Raw genomic sequence first — 18070 nt, 5'->3', positions numbered from 1 at the left:
CCGTTGTCTCTTTAAGTCAAGTTGTTATGTTTTATACTACTTGTTATGTCCTGTCCACCCATTGTACAGCGCTACGGAATTTGATGACGCTATATAAAACAATAAATAATAGCTAGAAAACTAAAAGTTGCCCATATCAAAGATGTCTCCCGCCTGCTTCAGCCTGTACAGGAAATTACGTCATCATCAAAAGTGTCCGGAAGGGGCTGATTGTAGAGCAGATGGATTCGTAGACCAGAGTAATCAATAAGATAATATTTTGAACGGTGGGTGTAAATAGGGGGTAGGAGTGAAAATGGGGCAACTGCTATGGGGTAATAGTAACGTTTCCAGCTTTATTTCACAGGCTGACATGAAGGTCCATGTTAAGTCCTGGAACGGAGTGGCCTCCTGGCTGTGGGTGGCTAATGATGAGAACTGTGGGATCTGCAGAATGGCTTTCAATGGCTGCTGTCCAGACTGTGAGTATTTCACTGAAGAGCAGCTCCTCATTGAGTGTCCCTCACCCTGTGCATGCTGAGTGCGAGCTGCCACTCCATGCACGGCATCCCTCACCTCACAGTGCAAGCTGCCACTCTACACACGGCATCCCTCACCCCATATAGCACATTTTGATCTATACCTTGATTTATATATAAATCACAATGTATAGATCAAATGTGCTTTCCTACATAAAATGCGTCTTGTTAAAGCTTCACTTTGGGAATGTGGGAGAAAATCCACATTCATCGACATACAGAAAGTTTTTCAAATTGCCTTTTATTTTCTCGTCCTTATAGATTTCTTTCCTTAAGGGCCACGGAAGGGCCAACAATAACATTTAATGAGCTGCCCTGTCTGTGATATAATATACTCATAAAGATTCCATATTCAATCTAGACTGTAAGCTCCTTTGTTTGCCCATTGTGCAGCGTTATGGAATGTGACGGCGCTATATAAATTAATAAATAATAATGATACTAAAACACTTATGGCAGACTGCACTGGTTGCTATGGTAACTGCCTCAAACATAGTACATTGCCACATTTTTTTATTAGAAATTTGTAATTAAATTAACTTTATTGGCTGGATCGCATATGACTGTACCACCGTTTAGTTAAAATACACATTTTTTTTCCATACAAAGCCCTGGAAATGCTCCAATTTCGTCTTTATTCAGCCAGATGATGGAATTGCACATTTTAGTGAATTAATTAGTTACTGTTTGTGTATACTGTCCATTTGAAACATTGTGTTGTGTATAAACATTATCCTTTCACTTTCGCCGGACCCCTCCCTTATAGACAATCGCCCGTCTCGCTGATGTAAATGGCTTCCTTTCACTAACAGACCCCCCCTTAACCGTTTCACGCCCAGTCTTTGTGACGCCCCTGTTATACGTTATACACGATCCGTAACACCTTTTCATTCATCTATCTGCATACCCCCCCCCCGCTGTGATCTCTCCCTACCTGACCCATTCCCGTTCTGGGGGCCATTAGCATTCCGCTGTTTATGTTTTGTATCCTATTTGTTATTCTTATATTCAGCCAATGCCGTGCTCTGTAATGTAGCCGTATTCTTATAGTATTACACCATCATTTGGTTTGCCCTACTATTTTCGTTTGCTTTCTGGATACAAATATCACGGTCATTTTTTTTAGAAATTTTATTTAAAAATAAAAAATATTGTCTATTAAAATAACATTAAATGGATCAAAAATTCAGCGCAGGCGGGCTTAATGTTGTAAATGATTATTGTAGCTGGAAACGTCTGATTTTTAATAGAATTTCTTCATAGGCGTACCGAGGCCCTTTATCACTCCCATCACTCCTGTGTTCCAATGGCCCTTTATCACTCCCATCACTCCTGTGTTCCAATGGCCCTTTATCACTCCCATCACTCCTGTGTTCCAATGGCCCTTTATCACTCCCATCACTCCTGTGTTCCAATGGCCCTTTATCACTCCCATCACTCCTGTGTTCCAATGGCCCTTTATCACTCCCATCACTCCTGTGTTCCAATGGCCCTTTATCACTCTCACCACTCCTGTGTTCCAATGGCCCTTTATCACTCCCATCACTCCTGTGTTCCAATGGCCCTTTATCACTCCCATCACTCCTGTGTTCCAATGGCCCTTTATCACTCCCATCACTCCCGTGTCCCAATGGCCCTTTATCACTCCCATCACTCCTGTGTTCCAATGGCCCTTTATCACTCCCATCACTCCTGTGTTCCAATGGCCCTTTATCACTCCCATCACTCCTGTGTTCCGATGGCCCTTTATCACTCCCATCACTCCTGTGTTCCAATGGCTCTTTATCACTCCCATCACTCCTGTGTTCCAATGGCCCTTTATCACTCCCATCACTCCTGTGTTCCAATGGCCCTTTATCACTCCCATCACTCCCGTGTCCCAATGGCCCTTTATCACTCCCATCACTCCTGTGTTCCAATGGCCCTTTATCACTCCCATCACTCCTGTGTTCCAATGGCACGTTGTGTTCTCTGATCCAGACTTATGGGGTGAATACCATACAATAAAGAGAATTTATCTTAAAAACGGCGCCGTTCCTGGAGGGAATAATACGTCAAGCAGAGACCTGGGGGCTTTGGGTTCTGTGGGTGTCTGTGACTCTCTCTGCCTGTCTGGGAGTCTCTAACCCCCTTTCCTCACCCTACAGGTAAAGTCCCCGGGGACGACTGCCCCTTGGTGTGGGGTCACTGCTCGCACTGCTTCCACATGCACTGCATCCTGAAATGGCTCAACTCCCAGCAGGTCCAGCAGCACTGCCCCATGTGCCGGCAGGAGTGGAAATTCAAGGAGTGATGGCCGCGCACCGCTCATACGTCTCCCTATCGTCCCCGATCTGTAAATATTCATCGACACTCAGACACCCCGAATCTTCGCGATAAAGACAAGGAACGTTCCGGCAGCTCTCATTCCCGTGGTTTTCTAATAAATATTTCTGTCTGGCGTCTACGATGGCTTATTTCGTATGCATTAGCTGCAGATGAGATGTAGAAATGTCAATCCTCATTCAGCATGCGCATCCATCGTATATAAACCATCGTGATTTGTTACCTGCATCCCATGCCGTGTTTTCTATATTAAGGGCGAGGGAATGCGTCCTCATATTGAAGCCATGCTAATTTCATATCCACGGTGGTTAACGTGCCGCGGGTTACCTGCTCCTGAGACCGTGCTTTGCGTAATATCCTTAAATGAAAGGGTCTATTATATATATATACAAATATATCCACTGAGGATAGGGTTAGGCAACCCCCATCATGCTCAGCCAACCAAAGACCATCAGAGCATGATAGTTGTCATCCACAGCAGATAGAGATGGGTTATCCTTGGTATATCACCATTGGGAAAACCAAGCAAGGCTACCCATAGGGCCAAGTCGGGGGCTCCTGCCAGGTGCCACCCACGGCATTAGAGAGTCGCTGTGGCCCCTGCACGTTCCTAACGTGGGGCCCTAATTTGCTATCCATGGCCGGTGACATCTCCTTCTCTTTTATCCTTGCTATAATGTCTTTTATGTTCAATCACACGCGTGTTTGCTCAGGTTAGATCTATCCGTGTTTCCGAGAACTCCCCAAGTTTTGATCCGATTTCTTTTTTTTTCAATAAAATAATCTGCATTTTCATAAAATTTCCCTTTCATCTCTTTATTAAGCTGTTTATCTTTTGATGGAGATGGAAAGAGAGATTTAGCTCTTTTTTCTCTCTCTTTTTCATCATTCCCTGTCACTTTAAATTTGGCTTTTCCCCCTCTGATGCGTGTTGCGTTCCTTTTGATTTGATTCCGTGTATACCTCGTCGCGGTGAGTCACATGCCGGCGTGTAAATTCATACGAGGGTGAATAGTCTGGAAAGACTCCTATCGGAGACATAACGAAGCGAGGGAGGGGGGAAAAAAATCTATATAAATAAATAAATTCCGAGCGTTGAAAATGAAGCTTGCAAATGATCTTGTAAAAAAATGTTTGGCGGAGGAACAGCTGCGCTCTTCTGTATCAGCGGAGCGGTGAGCGGCTCCGCCAGCTGCGGGGTGAGCGCCCTCCTGGGCAAACGGTTTAATATTTGGGACGTCAGCCGGCGCCCCAACGGGGGCCGCTTAAAAAAAAAAAAAAATAACGATTCTCGTAATAATATAATATGCAGCCGTTCCTGGATGCTTGTAACGTCCTCGCTGATTACAAGCCAGAGATGGCGCTTGTTTCAGGTCCTGAAATGGTTAAAATTAGCCGTGGGCAGCGTCGTGGTTAACCCTTTGTACTCGATTATTCTGCACCCCCTGTGTTAGTAGCTACCGGCAGAAGCTATAAGGCTGTAGATGACCATTTCTGACCTGGGCGATAGACCATGGCTGGTGCCCTCATGAGCAGGTTCTAGAATCCCGTAATTGAGAGCGTTATGAGTGTCAGATGAGACCCCCCCTATGCAAAAGTGAGGAATAGGGGGACCTGAGGAGTAGCCGACCCAAAGGGGCTTGTAAAAAAAAAATAGAAGATCTGCTCTTTTGCGTAGGGATAGAAAACAGTCATGTCCCGGCCAGGTGACAGCCGTGAGTCACTGCCACGGTGACAGTTCTTCTGCATAAAATGAAGAGATAAGAAGGGGTCGATCGATTAGCCGTCGGATTAACTGGAAATGCGCGGCACGGCGTATTGGAAATGATAACGTCGGAATTTTAGAGCGATCGGCGTCCCCGCCTGCGGGCGGAAGGGCGACTTCTTAAATCTATTGCAGTTTAATGCGAGAGACAAATCGATCGGAATTGGGGAAAGTATATGAAAGAATTTACAGATGAGACCGTTTATTTATTTATGTTTCCGGGGGGGTGCGCCCGGTGGGGTACCTCGGTATGAGGCCAGTGGTTGTTGAATAATCTAGCTGGATCGGTCTAAGCGAAGATTGAGTCTTCATCAACCATGAAACCGTTTATTGGGCCAACGTAGAGAAACATAAGAAGTCTCTTCTTCTAGAAAAACCTTAATGAAAGTGGGGTTCTAGAGCAACAAGCTCAGGAGAGAGAGGTGTTCTGGACCAGGCATTACAGAGAAAACTAAGCTCTAGAACGGGCTAGAACATATAACAATGTTCTGCCTGGAAGTATGAGTTCTAGAACAGACTGAAACTTCTGTAGCTAAGTCTGGGTTCTAGGATTGGGTTATAGGACTGAATACAACATTTATAGATAAGACTGTTTTTCTGTAAGTGGCTCACAGAAGTCTAGTTTCTAGGACGGCAAGCTTCTTACAGAAGCCTGGGTTCTAGAACAGACAGCAAGCTTCTTACAGAAGTCTGGTTCTAGAACGGACGGCAAGCTTCTTACAGAAGTCCGGGTTCTAGAATAGACGGCAAGCTTCTTACAGAAGTCTGGTTCTAGAACAGACGGCAAGCTTCTTACAGAAGTCTGGGTTCTAGGCCACTCTACAAGTGTCACATTCCACCCTAAAGTCCTTGAAATCCTACTAGTTACAAAAAAATAACATAGGAAGATGGGCTGAGAACTGGAGCTGATTGCACCTCTTGGATGATCTGTATCTAGAAAATAAAACCCTGTCTGGACCAAGTGAAACGCTCTCTTTCATCCAATGATGTTCTTATCTCCAGAGGCTGATAGATACGGCATGGCTGCGTATGGAGCCGGACTATGTGGGTCACCCTTCACACCGTGTCCGGTATCCACGCTTTATCTCGAACTCTCCGTGTTATCTCCTGCCAGTCACCCTCTATCTGTCACTCGCCAGAGTATTTCCATTTACATTGCCGTGGGCTTCTCACTGATTTAGTGACTATCTCGGAGCTGTCATATATTTAATAAGAAAAACACCAGCCCCCCTCCTTCAGACCTCAGTCCCCTGTCTCTCTACTACTCCCCCCCCCCCGATCTGTCGTTGGCACTCGCTGTAGTCTCCTCTATAAAAGCCAGCGTGGTTCCTCGCTCTCGTAGACCCACTCCTGACAGCTGCTAGCAGGCTCCAGACAGTCATCATGCTCTCTTCAAGTTCTCGCTCCTCTCTCCGCCTCACCCTGCTGTGCAGCGTCCTGGCTCTTCTGCTGTCCTGCCAACGAAGCCACGCGTGGTACAAACAGTCCACCGGCCCCAGCTATTACTCCGTGGGCCGAGCTTCGGGGCTGTTGTCCGGCATCCGCCGGTCACCCGACATTCGCAGGTCCGAGCCTGACAACGGAGACGACAGCACCGAAAACATGGAGGGCAACTTCCTAAACAGCCTGGGAGGACAGAGACAAGGAGCTCTCCTTAAGAGTATGGTGAGTATATTTGGGGACAGAATGGGTTTGAGAGCTCGTTTGGGGGTGAAGACCACGAGTGTGACCTGAAGAATGTGAGCAGGACATGTAGTGAGTGGACGTAAGTTGGGAATACGAGTGTGTGAGAAAAGAATGAGTGTGGGTTGAGGGTAATGAGTGCATGAAGGTGTGAATGAATGGTGGCAACAAGTAGGGGACTGTTCTATGAAGGAGATGTGAGTGAAGATTGACCAAGAAGACAATTTCCATGAGAATTGTGAAAAGTGGATATGTGGGGTGGAGAAAAATGTATAAAAGAAGCATTGGGAACCATGTGACTGTGAGCCAGAAGCCCGGAAAAGTGAGAAAGAGTGTATCTCGGGTAGTATCGGCATTGGGTCATCGTCATGAGCACCAACGTTCCGGGCAAGCTTCTGCTAGACGCAGTCCAGGCAGGGCAGAAGGGGTTAAAAAGTGGGCAAAGAAGAAGGTGAGAGGGAGCGCAGAAGGAAGGAGGAGAACTGCCGAGAACACAAAACATTTTACCCAAAGCGAGGGCAGGAAAGGGAGCTAAAGACGGGGCAGGAACTTTGATAGATGGTCTTCCACAAGGTTCTCGGATGTAGAGCGTAAGAGTGGAATTAGAAATTTCCAAAAATTGCAGATTTTTTCCAATATATGGTTTTTATTTTTTTGCGTGCAACAATATTTTACCCCTTCAGTGCCAGAGGAGAGTGCGATACCCATATCCACAATACCGAACTAACGCCAATGACGTTGATCGAGGTGATGACGTTCTAGGTGACCCAACGTCCTTGAACGGAACCCGGTTGACACTAATGGCGTTTTTTTTTATTTTTTCCCCCGAATTTAAATGTCTCTTTTTTTCACCGCTTTCTGTCTCTCTTGCAGGCGCTGTGCGTCAAAGACGTCTCTCCAAACCTCCACAGCTGCGAGCTTCTCCCCGAGACCTCCAGCACCTTCCAGTGCAAGGCTCAGATTTACCTGTCGCTGGACAGCTCAGACTGCCTGAACCCCTGACCCCCCCACAAGAACCCTAAAGACTCTACGACCCCCTCCCCCCACACCGCGTCCCTCCTGCCCCTCGCTTCCGACGTACCCCTAACGTTTGCTCTGGGGATTAACTCTTTGTGTAGGTTCGTTCCGTATCTGCTGCATTAGAACGCGTTTGTTGAAGAATAAGAATAATAAAATGTTCTCCGTCCGTCCGTCTGTCCTCTGAGCCGATAAATAATATTTGTGGTTAAATAAAGTTTATGATACTTTCACGGCAGAAACTGTGCTCGGCTTTCTTTGTCCTTTCATCGCGATCGCTGTTTTGTGTCACTGAATCTCCAAATAATACAAATGGGGTGGGTGAAATCTGCCGGCAGATCGGCAACTATTCGGCCCCCGTCTGGTCGCCCGTTTCTCCCGCTGTAACGACTCAAACCTTAATCAGTCGTTGGTCTCGTCTTAGATTCAGGAGCCGTATGTCTACCCCATGCGTGTTTAATACCCTCACTGTATTACCCTCTACCACTTCTGCTGGGAGGCTGCTCCACGTATCTACCCACAAAGCAGATATGATGTGGTAAAAAAAAAACATATCCAGAGCACCCCCCAAACTCCAGCTTTCCTCTAAAACTCAATAATAAAAATGCAACTTTGATGACTTTATCTCGTGAGGATAATGAATCCCCAGAATCTGAAACAACATTCCCTTTGATAAACTCTCTCTCTCCCTTTTCTCTTTCTCTATCTCCCGCTTACACTCTTCTCTCTCTCTCCCTCTCTCTGTCTCTCTCCCTCCCTTCCTCTCGCTCCCTTTCTTTCTTTCTTTCTTTCTTTCTTTCTTTCTTTCTTTCTTTCTTTCTTTCTTTCTTTCTTTCTTTCTTTCTTTCTCTTTCTTTCTTTCTTTCTCTCCCTCCCTCTCTTTCTCTCTCTCCCTCTCTCTCCCTCTCTCTCTCTCTCTCTGTCTCTCGGGGTCAGTCATATAATAAAATGAGAAGAAGGAAAGTCATTAAGTTGCTCCGGGGCAGGAATCAGTCGCTGTGCAAACAGACTGCGGGTAATTGAATCAGCGGCGCTCTATTGTGTGATAGTTAAGAATATGGTTATACGGCTTGTGGCACTCGCAGGGTTAAACTTCCACTCATGACTTATTATCAGGAGTGGGTATGACAGCTCCTCAGCCCAAACCCAGTTATATTCTCCGCGTTCCCCTCGTCCCCAATCCGCGAAGCTCCGTCTGCGGCCCCCCCGGCGCGGGGTTTATTCATATTTTATATGATTTTTATCCGCTTGGATTTCCGCCTCATTTAGTTTCCAAGCAACGGAATGAGGACCCCCAAAGAACCCGTTTCTGCCCCCCGCGGGGTCCTCTAACTAACCAGACACCTGCAGGAGAATCCGAGCCAAGCCGGCCCACAGGAGAAATATCCATCCCTAGCATGCAGGAGACTTAGGAGTCGCCGAGCAGTTATTATGCCTGCGCCGCCAACGCCACGCCGAGCTAATACCCAGCCCCCTCCTCGTCTCCGGTAGAGTGCAAGCTCTTATGATCAGGAGCCTGCAGCAAGACGATGGCACACAGGGCTGGACTGGGGGGGGGGCTTTAACCCTCTAGACTGTACGCTCCTGCGCGCAGGGCTCTCCTGTTATTGTCTTATTGTTGTATTAGATACTCATTGTCATGTCCTGTCTACTCGTTGTACTTCGCTATGGAATATGGCGGCGCTATACATGAACCAATCATATTAACCGATATAGAATGCCCTAATCGTACCTCTCTTGTGTAGGTCTACCTGTGCCACACCGGCCAAGTGTCCCTGTTTACTCTGACCAGTCCCTCTTTGAGACCTAAATCCCTGTGCCCCCTCCATCTCGCCTCTCTTTCCTCCCCGGATGCCCCTCTTTTCTAGGAGGTCGGAATGTTTGCTGGGTATGAGGGTATCGCAGGGTTCTACGGCCCTAAAAGCCCTGATAATGTGTATAAAAGAATAAATAACATGTTTGTAAACAAATTGCGTAAACAAAATTCTTCACTCGGATAAATATTTCTCGATGGGTCACAGAAGTGGCATAAATACTTAGTAAAGCCCCACCCACGGCCACACCCCTAACCACGCCCTCTAAAAGAAAAGTGCCATCTGAAATGTCGGGCTGGTTAACCGTTACCATTTCTGCTGGGAGGCTGTTCTACTTATCCACCACAGCAAAAACTACTTTCTTGTATTGTTAGTAAACTCGAGTTGTTGCCGTGAACCTCATGGATATTACTGGTTATTAATAGCGTCGGAGGCAGCCGATTCTCCCCGGTTCGCAGATAATTAGTCACGGAGTTTGTAGATTGAAGAATAAACGTCCCCTGCACCCCCGCCCCTCCCCCGCCCCGGGGACGCTGGTGACATTCTCGGCTCGGCGCTGGCGCGGTGATTAGCAGGCCCGTAACGAGGGTCACGGTGAATCTAATGCTCTCCTCTAATCATCAGATCAATTCCCAGGCAATTTTCCACTTTCTGATTTGAATAACTGAGAAAACAGCAAATTAACGGAGAAAAGACGATACCTTGAGAGATCGGGGCGGAAAAAGAGGGGGCGGGGGGGGACCAGGGAAAATAATCATCTAACGGACGGAGGGTTAAAGCTCTGAAAATATAATACAATATAATAATAAAAAATAATAAACATTATAGGGTGGGATGCGGGGCAAAAAACGAGAGGGGGCAAAAGGAACGAAGGTCGAGAAAGGAAAGGGAGTGAAGGGTAATTAGGATTTTTAACCCCTTGTTTTATGCCGCTTATGTCCATACCTGGGAACTCTCACAGTTTTTGCCCCGGTCTCAGGGTGGAGGGGCAGATTCTGAGGGTCACACAGTCTGGATCTGACCCCTTCCTATTCTCCCCCATCATAAATAGATGGGGGCTCTGGCTACCCGGAGCCTACTCTTGCGGGGCACTCTTGGCCACTGACCTTGGTGGGCGTTCCCGCAGATGTTCCTGCTGCTGTCAGTGGGCGTACCCTACAACACCCCCTTTTAAAGAGGAAGTGGGTGGGGAGAGGGGCGTGTCAGGATCCCGCTTCTGGTACCCGGAGGACCCGGAGCCTCCCCAGGTATGTCTGTAAGACTCCCCGTTGGCCAGTTTTCTCCCAGTATGTTATGGTTGATATCCCTGCTTGAATGCAGGTGACCCAATTACGCGTAAAAGCTCTGGCCCCACAGTCACCGCGATATGACGGCCGCGCCGGCTTATGGCATTTTCCGGGCTGTCGGACCCCCGGCTGTAAGCCTTTGGACCCAGCTTTCCTTCAGCAGCACAAACCCTTGGATGATTAAAGACAAGCGAGTGGATAGAGCTCAGTAATTATAGTACCGGATTAAATGCCATCACGCTCTGGGAGTGTTTTTCCTCCCCGGGATATTAAAGCAGCTTCGGTATCTGTTTAGAAATGCCGCCGTTTACTTGCCGGAGACTCTGGAAACCCTGAGCTTGGCCCGGACTCCCTCCCATCACGATTCAACTCCCTTCACCCTCATCCAACGTGACGGGGGGGGGGGGGGGGTCTGATCGACACTAACAGCCGAGCCAAACGAGCCCCCAGCAACAAACAGCCCCCCCCACCATAAATAATTCAGCATTTCCACCTATGTTAGTAACTACCCCCCCGGGGGCTTTTGTTTTCCGCGAAGAGTAAAAGCGCATCTGACTGCTTTACCTTTTAATTACCACAGCTGTCAGAGAGCGTTACCGAGCAGAGAGAGAGAGAGACCGAGGAGGTCTCCCCCGTCACGCAGACAGCGGGCGCGTCTCGTCGCCATTTAGTAGACGTGGGTGGGAAGCGACGGCTAACGTGCTTCAGATCATCGCTCGAGTTGTGATGTCAGGATATTCATCGTTAGGGGCCGCGTTACCATTACAATTAACCCCCCGAATGCCAGAGAGCTGCCAGCCTATCCTGTAAAGCGCCCTCTCTACCCCACAAACTGCGCGGACCCAGACAACCAATTAGAACTCTTTAATTTAAAACGCATACATAAGACGGGTCTCCGGTGAGCCCGGGGGGGGGGGTTGCTTAAAATCACGTAGTCACAAGTTGCCAGTTCGGGACCCCCCTAGTAATGACTGTTGGGGGGGGGTGTTAGGTGGGCAGCAGCAGCTAATAAGACATCCCAGTCCCTGTGAGTTGGGACGATGGGTCAGGATGGAGGGCGAGACTTGTTAATGGTGGGGCATCCTGATACAGGGTTTGGTGCAAGGACCCTGATTAAAGGGCATTTCGAGGTACAGGTGCCTGGTGCAGTTTAGTTGTGCTGATAGTCGCTGACCGGCGGAGGGCAGGGTCTACAGGTAATGAGCGAGGGGCTTCTGGCTCTTGCACCTCCCGGATCGTACCAGGGCCTTATTGCTCTTCCCCTTCAATAATCCTTTCCTGTCTCTGTTGGGCTTCGTAGACCGCAAGCTCCTTGGCTTCCTTCTTCTGGTTTCGAGCCTCGTACTCCAACCTGCGAGGAAGAGCATAAGCAGGCTTAAGGTGGGCGGACATCACATACAACCCATGGGCATCCTCTAAAGTCACCGGGAATTCTCACGCAGAGAGAATAACGACGTTTTGGAGGATTAAGTTAATACTTTTGAAAAAGTTGGATGGCCTTCAAGCCAAAGCATGCATTTAGGGTACGACCAATTTAAAGGGACAACGGACCTGTTCTTTATTATTCTCTGAACGATGTCATCCGTGGTCAGGTTGTTCCCGCTGTCCACTGTCCGGAATATTCCACGCCTTTTGGGTTCCTGAGAAACAGAGAGAAAGAACTCCCTTAAGGAATGGAGAATGCTTAGAGTTATCACGAACGACTGTGATGGACTACCTTCATCACATAATATCACCTCTGGGTGAAGAAGAGAAAAGTTGGGAGAGACGGGTCATTGGGACAGGCCAAAGCATAAGAACAAAGTCTGGTTCAGGGGCAAAAAGACTGATGGGTGAAGACTTACTCCATATGGGTCAGATCCATCCTTATCAGGCAGAACTTCTGTCTTTCCGTGACAAACAATGTCAACCTGAGAGGAAGAACCATGAAGAACATTGTATCAAATGTCTTCTACTCCATTCTACCCAAACCTCTCTGTCCCACAGCCCCTGGTCTTTTACGAGTAACCCACCTTAAAATGATCGATCAGGTCTGCAGTCACAGAATATGGAGCCCCAATGACTACCTCAGAGACGTACTGCGTGGAGGAGGGACAAAAGTGTGATCAGAAGAGGCGAGATGGAGATGGGTATTTAATCCTACTTTTAGGATAAAGATGGCGAGAATTGGAAGCCAATGGAAACTGTGGAGCTCACCCTGCAGGCCAGGACACTCAGTGTCCTCTCATGGATGTTCATGATGGGATAATTCTTTCTCTTGTAGTGGTTGACCTCCTGGAAAGGAAAGGTTAGAGAGTTGACCTTGATGTAAAGAGAAGAACCAACGATACAGCGGTACGGAAAGTGGAGAAATGATGGGCCACTCGTGGAGGTAGCTGGACCTTGTGTCTAAAAGGGTCCTTCTAGATGCAGCACCTGAATGATGAAAAAATGATTTCCCCACTATATATTCTTTTTTTTTCTGAAAAAGAGAAATATCAGATTAAGAACCCTTCCCTCCTGGTTCTTAGATCAAAAGGGCATTGGGATCTCAACCATTCAAGTCAACATCCATGTCCAGAGAAGGACATTGAGGTATGGAACGTGGGGTGTGTTGGAGTGTTCTAGAAGTTTAAAGACTGGGCCCTCCATTGCTGGTTTCTGCTACTGGATGATGTCATTGGAAATATCACCTGGTCGAAATGGAGCCCCGCAATGACGTAAGGTTTGGAAGCCAAACTGTGCACCTTCTCGAGAAAATCTATATGTCCGATATCTGCAGGAAGGTGTTAAGGGAACGTTGGAGAAAGCAAGGAACATGATGAGGGCAAGAACGGAGATGAAAGATGGAAGAACTATAGAGCGAGAGATTAAAGGTATCATTTGGGCTGAAAATCAATCCTTCAGAGGGTTCACAGGTAGGGAAAGAGCCAGCGAGATGACTCGAGGAAGGGTGAGATGTGGTGGAGAGATGAGACGGTCCAGGGATGGTGAGGTAATTGTCGTAAAAGGATACGAAAAAGATCAAAGGCTCCAGCAACATAAATGATGGTATCTCCAGGCTCAGGATCCTTCCCGGAGGCAAACTGCATAATCTTTTGTGAGGTCTGGAGGAACTGAGACACCCCTGTCCAAGGACTGCGGCCCCGAGGGTCCTGCACGGGAAACAGAGAAACATCAGAGAACATCCTTCCCTCTCCTCCAGGGGGCGCAATGTAGACACTAAAGGCCTTAAGTAAAGTAATAAAATATACTAATATACTAATCACAACATTTCAAGCCACGTAGAGGCGGACAGGTATATCCTGCAGGCGTTTGGGTTTTTCCGACTATGGGATCTATCAGGTTCCAGCAGATGCTAACATCAGAGACAGAAATTCCAGGAAAACCGTTTTTTGGATCCACCCAGGCTGAAGTCAGAAGCGATATTTCCTTGAGGATGGACGTCGGGACCCTGACGTACTAACCATCGATCACAAGCTGCATCCCCAGCCCATAATTTGGACAACACAGCGTTTTCTAGATTTCTGTCTCTTAAGAAAAAATTCTGCGGTAATATAACAGATGCCGGTTATCTCTCGTCGTCAGAAGCGCCAAAATAAGAGTTTATCCACAGACTACCACTAGAGGGCAGTGACAGTGAGAGAGACAACGGCAGATGCTGATAGGTCCAATAAACACAATCGTTTGATCTATACATACCTTCCCAAAATTGTCTCTGTGCTGCTGATAATCTAACGTGGCTTCCTTCAAGAGAAAAACGTGGTCAGAGCCTCAACCTACCCACGTACCACACGTCCTCAATACAAAGCGTTACACTCCCACGTTCCGGATCACACAGCCACACATCCTACCTGCGCCATGTTCCCCCAGTACCTTGTGTCCCACCAGCCATATCACAGCTCTCCACCTTCACTTGGTAAAGTGTTCCCTCTGAGGTGAGCGTTCTAGCGGAAAACCTCATAGCTTATTCTTGACCTGCCGTCTGTAGGAGGGACCCTCGCTCCAAGCCACATTGCCCCACCCGGGATTGTCTCCGCAAAGTATTCCCCCCCCCAAAAGTGACCACCCCGTGCCCAGAGGCCAAAGGGCAACTCACTATACTGTGATGAGCCTTAGTCATGAGCAACATCCGTCCCACCAGGTCTGTTGTGGAGACTCCCTGTGTGCGCTGACACTCCCTGAAATAAAGAGACCACGTGAAGACCATGCGAGTGCTCCATGACGCGCCTTCTTATACCGGCCACGACCACTGACCTGTATCGTCCCTTCCTACTGACCTGTATCGTCCAGCCTTCTTCACCTCTTCGTAGGTATCCTTACCATCTACTGTCAGAGTGATGTCGTCTACGGGGGAACAAGACAGGAGTAAAATGGAGTGGTGAGTAGAGCGCCGTCACAATCTCTAAGCTCCTGGCGTGGTTGTCAGAAGCGAGGGAGAACGCTAGTACCCCAAACGCCACATCATGCAGTTCCCATGTGTCTAGACCCACTGCCCCAGAACCCCAATGTAACGTTGTTTAACTGAAGAAAGCAGCAGGAACGTTCCATTGGTTCCCATAGCGACTGCTCCACTTTCAGTTCTTTGCACCACAATTGCTCTTTACACATAAACCCCCCAACGTGAGCATGTTTGGTCAAAACGTCATGGTACGGTTGCCCCCCGTGACACCCCGTCTTCTCTGTAAGACCGATCCCATTTCACGTACTTCCATGGACGCAGAAGTCACAGTTGTGCTTGTCCAGGGTGTCCAAAGTGGTTACGTACGGAGCCCCGGGGACTATCTCATCCACCCATTTGATCGCCCGCACCATCTTGTATCTCTCTTCTTGAGTGAAGACCGGGGGACCTTTGTGACGGGAAATTTCCTCTAAACACAGAAACATAGTTAGAGAAAACCTCAGGTGCCACCAAGAGCGAGACTCACAAAGAAGACAGAAGATGAGGTAGAAGTTCCATTGTGGGAGTGAAGAAGGTTCTGAAACCAGATGACACCAATATGGCGCAGATAGAATCAATGAATGACACACAACGCTAGGGGGATGGGATAAAGGAGCTGAGACTTGGCCCTCTATGTAGGGGAAAAAAAGTTGGCCATGTCCATCAAGGACTTCTTATCACTCGGAGAACAAAATAACCCCTAAATATTGTGAAACGTTCGATAAGTCACCAAATCACCGCGACACGGAAACAAGGTCACAGATTTCACATCGCCCTGAGCCTTGGATATAACGATAAAGGTTATTGCTTGGGCGAGGTCCACCTCGTTCCTCGCCACTGAGGTCAACGAGCCACCGGCCAATCGCAGAGCGGCTTTCATCAACGGCTCGGAAAATGTTACTTTGATTGTATCATGGATTCGTATGGCAATAGATGAAATACATTGGGGGGGAGAATTCTACTGTTAACTCTTAACGCTCTTACCATCTGTATGCACCCCGACAATCAGGTAATCCCCCATGGCCCGTGCTTGGCGTAGTTGGTTGGAATGCCCATAATGCACCATGTCATAGCTGAGAAAAGGAAAAACAAAGAAGTGCTACTGTGATGACCGGCTCATGGTGGCGACCCAATGGTTCTAATAATGGTCAAGGCGTAAAGATATTCTGAATGGAGTCACCTGTACTCAAGCAGGGATTTCAGCTGTGATACAGCAGCCCTGACATTGGCATAAACAATGGAGGCTCTAGGGCAAGTTGTGAATGAGTTCCCAGGAGCAGAAATAACTTTTGTTATTAAGCAACATACAAACGCGGAAACGGCGGCGAGAGAGATTTCCGCACGATGGCAGAACATTGTTTGCTTTGACAAGAAGCCGGGGGAAGCATATTTCCCTTGCACGCTCCACTTCCTGTTGATAAATCAGCTTCCTGCTCAGCGCGCACACCTTATTGGAAAAGGTTTTTGGCAATGGATGTCTGACCACCTCTGGCCGGAGAGACGGGGTACACGTGGAACTGGCCGGCCTCGTTCCCTGCAGACATCGCTCCCCCGTTGAAGGGGACCCTGCCGCCTTTACAAACACCGTTGGCCTCCTTCTTATTTGTCGGATTATTCCTCCTCCTCGGCTCCCCTCCCCGGCCGATGGAATCTGATATCTCAGAGCAGCACTGGAGTACTTCCAAAGAGGTTACATGAGGACAAGTGAATAAATCCCCTGCGCTGGTAGGAAACGGCACAGGGAGGGCCCCCGGAGAGGCCGACTGGCCCCTTCCCCAAAAATCATTTTTAAAACCCAAAGGGAGGGAGACGGCGACCTCTAAGCCGATACTTTATAGAGTAATTCTTTGAGTATTTTGAAGGTTCTGTTCTCTCGCTCTGTCCGGCCCTCGGCGCTCTTGTTTTCATCGTCTGTTGTTTTTACCACGGCTGAAAGGAACCTGAAACTGGATCAACTACTCTACAGCCCCAGGCAGCGGGTTAGTGCGGGGACAGGGGGGCAATAAAACTCCACTCATTTGTTATAGAATGCGCACAGATTTATACCATTCCCACCGAATGTTCAGCAACATTCTAAATCTGTTTACAAACAAAAGTAAACAAAGCAGGACAATGGCGTTGCCACGGAGCCGCTTCCAGAGCATTAGAGCGCGCTGCGGCCAATCGGCTCGCATTTAATGCAGTATTAAATTATTTAAGCGAGCCGGTGGGACGGAATAAACTGCTGCGTGTTTACTGAGAAGCAGCAGAACGGCACAAAGGTCGGCATCACATGACACGTAGCTGGTGAGCGTGTAGCCTGACCCATGATACAGGGATAAACGTGATACATGGGACCCGGTCACGACACCCAGGCTGCAGCAGCATCACGATTCTGGGCAGTTACACCTGTAATAGCATCCTGTAGCCTGGGTGAGAGGGTGGTAGCTAAGCGGAGCTGTCTCCCAGCAGAAGCGGTAGAGGGTGATACAGTGAGGGCATTAAACATGCATGGGGTAGACATCCGGCTCCTGAATCTAAGACGAGACCAACGACTGATTAAGGTTTAACTATTTACAGCAGGAGAACCGGGTGACTAGACGGGGGCCGAATGGGGCCGATGTGCTGCCACTGAGGACACAGACAGGTCACAGGGAGAGACCCCCCCCCATGTGACATACAGAACCAGCAGCTGCCCCAACTGGTAAAGATTCTGTACTTCTTATCCCTCCCCACTTGGCAAATTGTCAACTTTTTGGGTAATATTCTTTTTTTCGCTCTATTGAATAAAACCGATGAACAGGTAAAAAAAAAAAAATTTAAACCCACAAAATAGCTTTACATCAGAGGAGCAACAAAACATATATTACATTAAAAACACTTAACCCCCCGGATTTCCCAGGTTAACCCTTTGCGAATGGACCTGCTCGGGCACCATTGCATTTCTGCTGCCCACTACTGGCACACCAATCCTCTTCCAGCACGCAACTAGTTAAAGCACAATCCATCCCAGAGTCCGGTGCCGGTTAAAGTGCGTGTGAAGAGGGGGTTAACGGACAGGGAACCGATCTAATACCGGGAATGTAACCTTAATGTCTCACCAGCCATCGCACCACACCCGAATCGGCCTGCGCCCGGGATCCCGCTCTGGGGTGGAGCCGCTGTGCCCGTTCCGTATCATCCCGGATTGAGAGAAGTGTCAAGAAACCGGAAGCAGCAGCAAACCCCCACAGGCCGCGCCCCAGGAAGTGACGCGCGCAACT

The 18070-nt window shown here is 48.3% G+C and overlaps 3 protein-coding genes across 4 annotated transcripts; 2 read left to right on the top strand and 1 right to left on the bottom strand.

Moving 5' to 3' along the window:
- Positions 1-159: 159 nt before the first annotated feature.
- On the top strand, positions 160-2964 carry ANAPC11 (anaphase promoting complex subunit 11). The gene is made up of 3 exons (XM_053453967.1): positions 160-266; positions 347-461; positions 2666-2964. Exons 2-3 carry the CDS (start codon positions 353-355, stop codon positions 2809-2811), a joined length of 255 nt encoding a protein of 84 aa, XP_053309942.1. The 5' UTR covers positions 160-266; positions 347-352; the 3' UTR covers positions 2812-2964.
- Positions 2965-5967: 3003 nt separating this feature from the next.
- On the top strand, positions 5968-7550 carry NPB (neuropeptide B). Its single transcript, XM_053453964.1, has 2 exons — positions 5968-6273; positions 7165-7550. Exons 1-2 carry the CDS (start codon positions 5992-5994, stop codon positions 7291-7293), a joined length of 411 nt encoding a protein of 136 aa, XP_053309939.1. The 5' UTR covers positions 5968-5991; the 3' UTR covers positions 7294-7550.
- A 3707-nt stretch (positions 7551-11257) lies between these two features.
- Positions 11258-18036, bottom strand: PCYT2 (phosphate cytidylyltransferase 2, ethanolamine). 2 transcript variants are annotated; one of them, XM_053453959.1, is made up of 13 exons: positions 17909-18036; positions 15813-15901; positions 15097-15258; positions 14668-14734; positions 14487-14568; positions 14090-14134; positions 13404-13542; positions 13081-13163; positions 12605-12682; positions 12421-12486; positions 12253-12318; positions 11960-12048; positions 11258-11759 (listed from the first exon to the last, which is right to left on the bottom strand). In XM_053453959.1, exons 1-13 carry the CDS (start codon positions 17986-17988, stop codon positions 11657-11659), a joined length of 1149 nt encoding a protein of 382 aa, XP_053309934.1. In that variant the 5' UTR covers positions 17989-18036; the 3' UTR covers positions 11258-11656. The 2 variants fall into 2 exon arrangements, with proteins under 2 accessions (XP_053309934.1, XP_053309935.1); XM_053453960.1 differs by lacking the exon at positions 14090-14134 and having other exon boundaries at positions 17909-17972.
- Between the last annotated feature and the right edge of the window lie 34 nt (positions 18037-18070).

This window comes from Spea bombifrons, chromosome 13, assembly GCF_027358695.1.
Source record: "Spea bombifrons isolate aSpeBom1 chromosome 13, aSpeBom1.2.pri, whole genome shotgun sequence".
In the NCBI taxonomy this organism is placed as follows: domain Eukaryota; kingdom Metazoa; phylum Chordata; class Amphibia; order Anura; family Pelobatidae; genus Spea; species Spea bombifrons.
Note: the sequence above shows the minus strand (reverse complement) of the source record. Positions and strands in the feature narration are given on the sequence as shown.

What these genes read in the sequence shown, in the direction of transcription:
- PCYT2 (XM_053453959.1), bottom strand. Translation starts at nt 17,988, where the DNA reads ATGATACGGAACGGGCACAGCGGCTCCACCCCAGAGCGGGATCCCGGG. An exon ending in TGTCGGGGTGCATACAGATG is followed by an intron (nt 15,259 to 15,812) that starts GTAAGAGCGTTA and finishes TTCTGTGTTTAG; the next exon opens with AGGAAATTTCCCGTCACAAA. An exon ending in ACAGAGACAATTTTGGGAAG is followed by an intron (nt 13,543 to 14,089) that starts GTATGTATAGAT and finishes TTTCCCGTGCAG; the next exon opens with GACCCTCGGGGCCGCAGTCC.
- NPB (XM_053453964.1), top strand. Translation starts at nt 5,992, where the DNA reads ATGCTCTCTTCAAGTTCTCGCTCCTCTCTCCGCCTCACCCTGCTGTGC. An exon ending in GAGCTCTCCTTAAGAGTATG is followed by an intron (nt 6,274 to 7,164) that starts GTGAGTATATTT and finishes TCTCTCTTGCAG; the next exon opens with GCGCTGTGCGTCAAAGACGT.
- ANAPC11 (XM_053453967.1), top strand. Translation starts at nt 353, where the DNA reads ATGAAGGTCCATGTTAAGTCCTGGAACGGAGTGGCCTCCTGGCTGTGG. An exon ending in CAATGGCTGCTGTCCAGACT is followed by an intron (nt 462 to 2,665) that starts GTGAGTATTTCA and finishes CTCACCCTACAG; the next exon opens with GTAAAGTCCCCGGGGACGAC.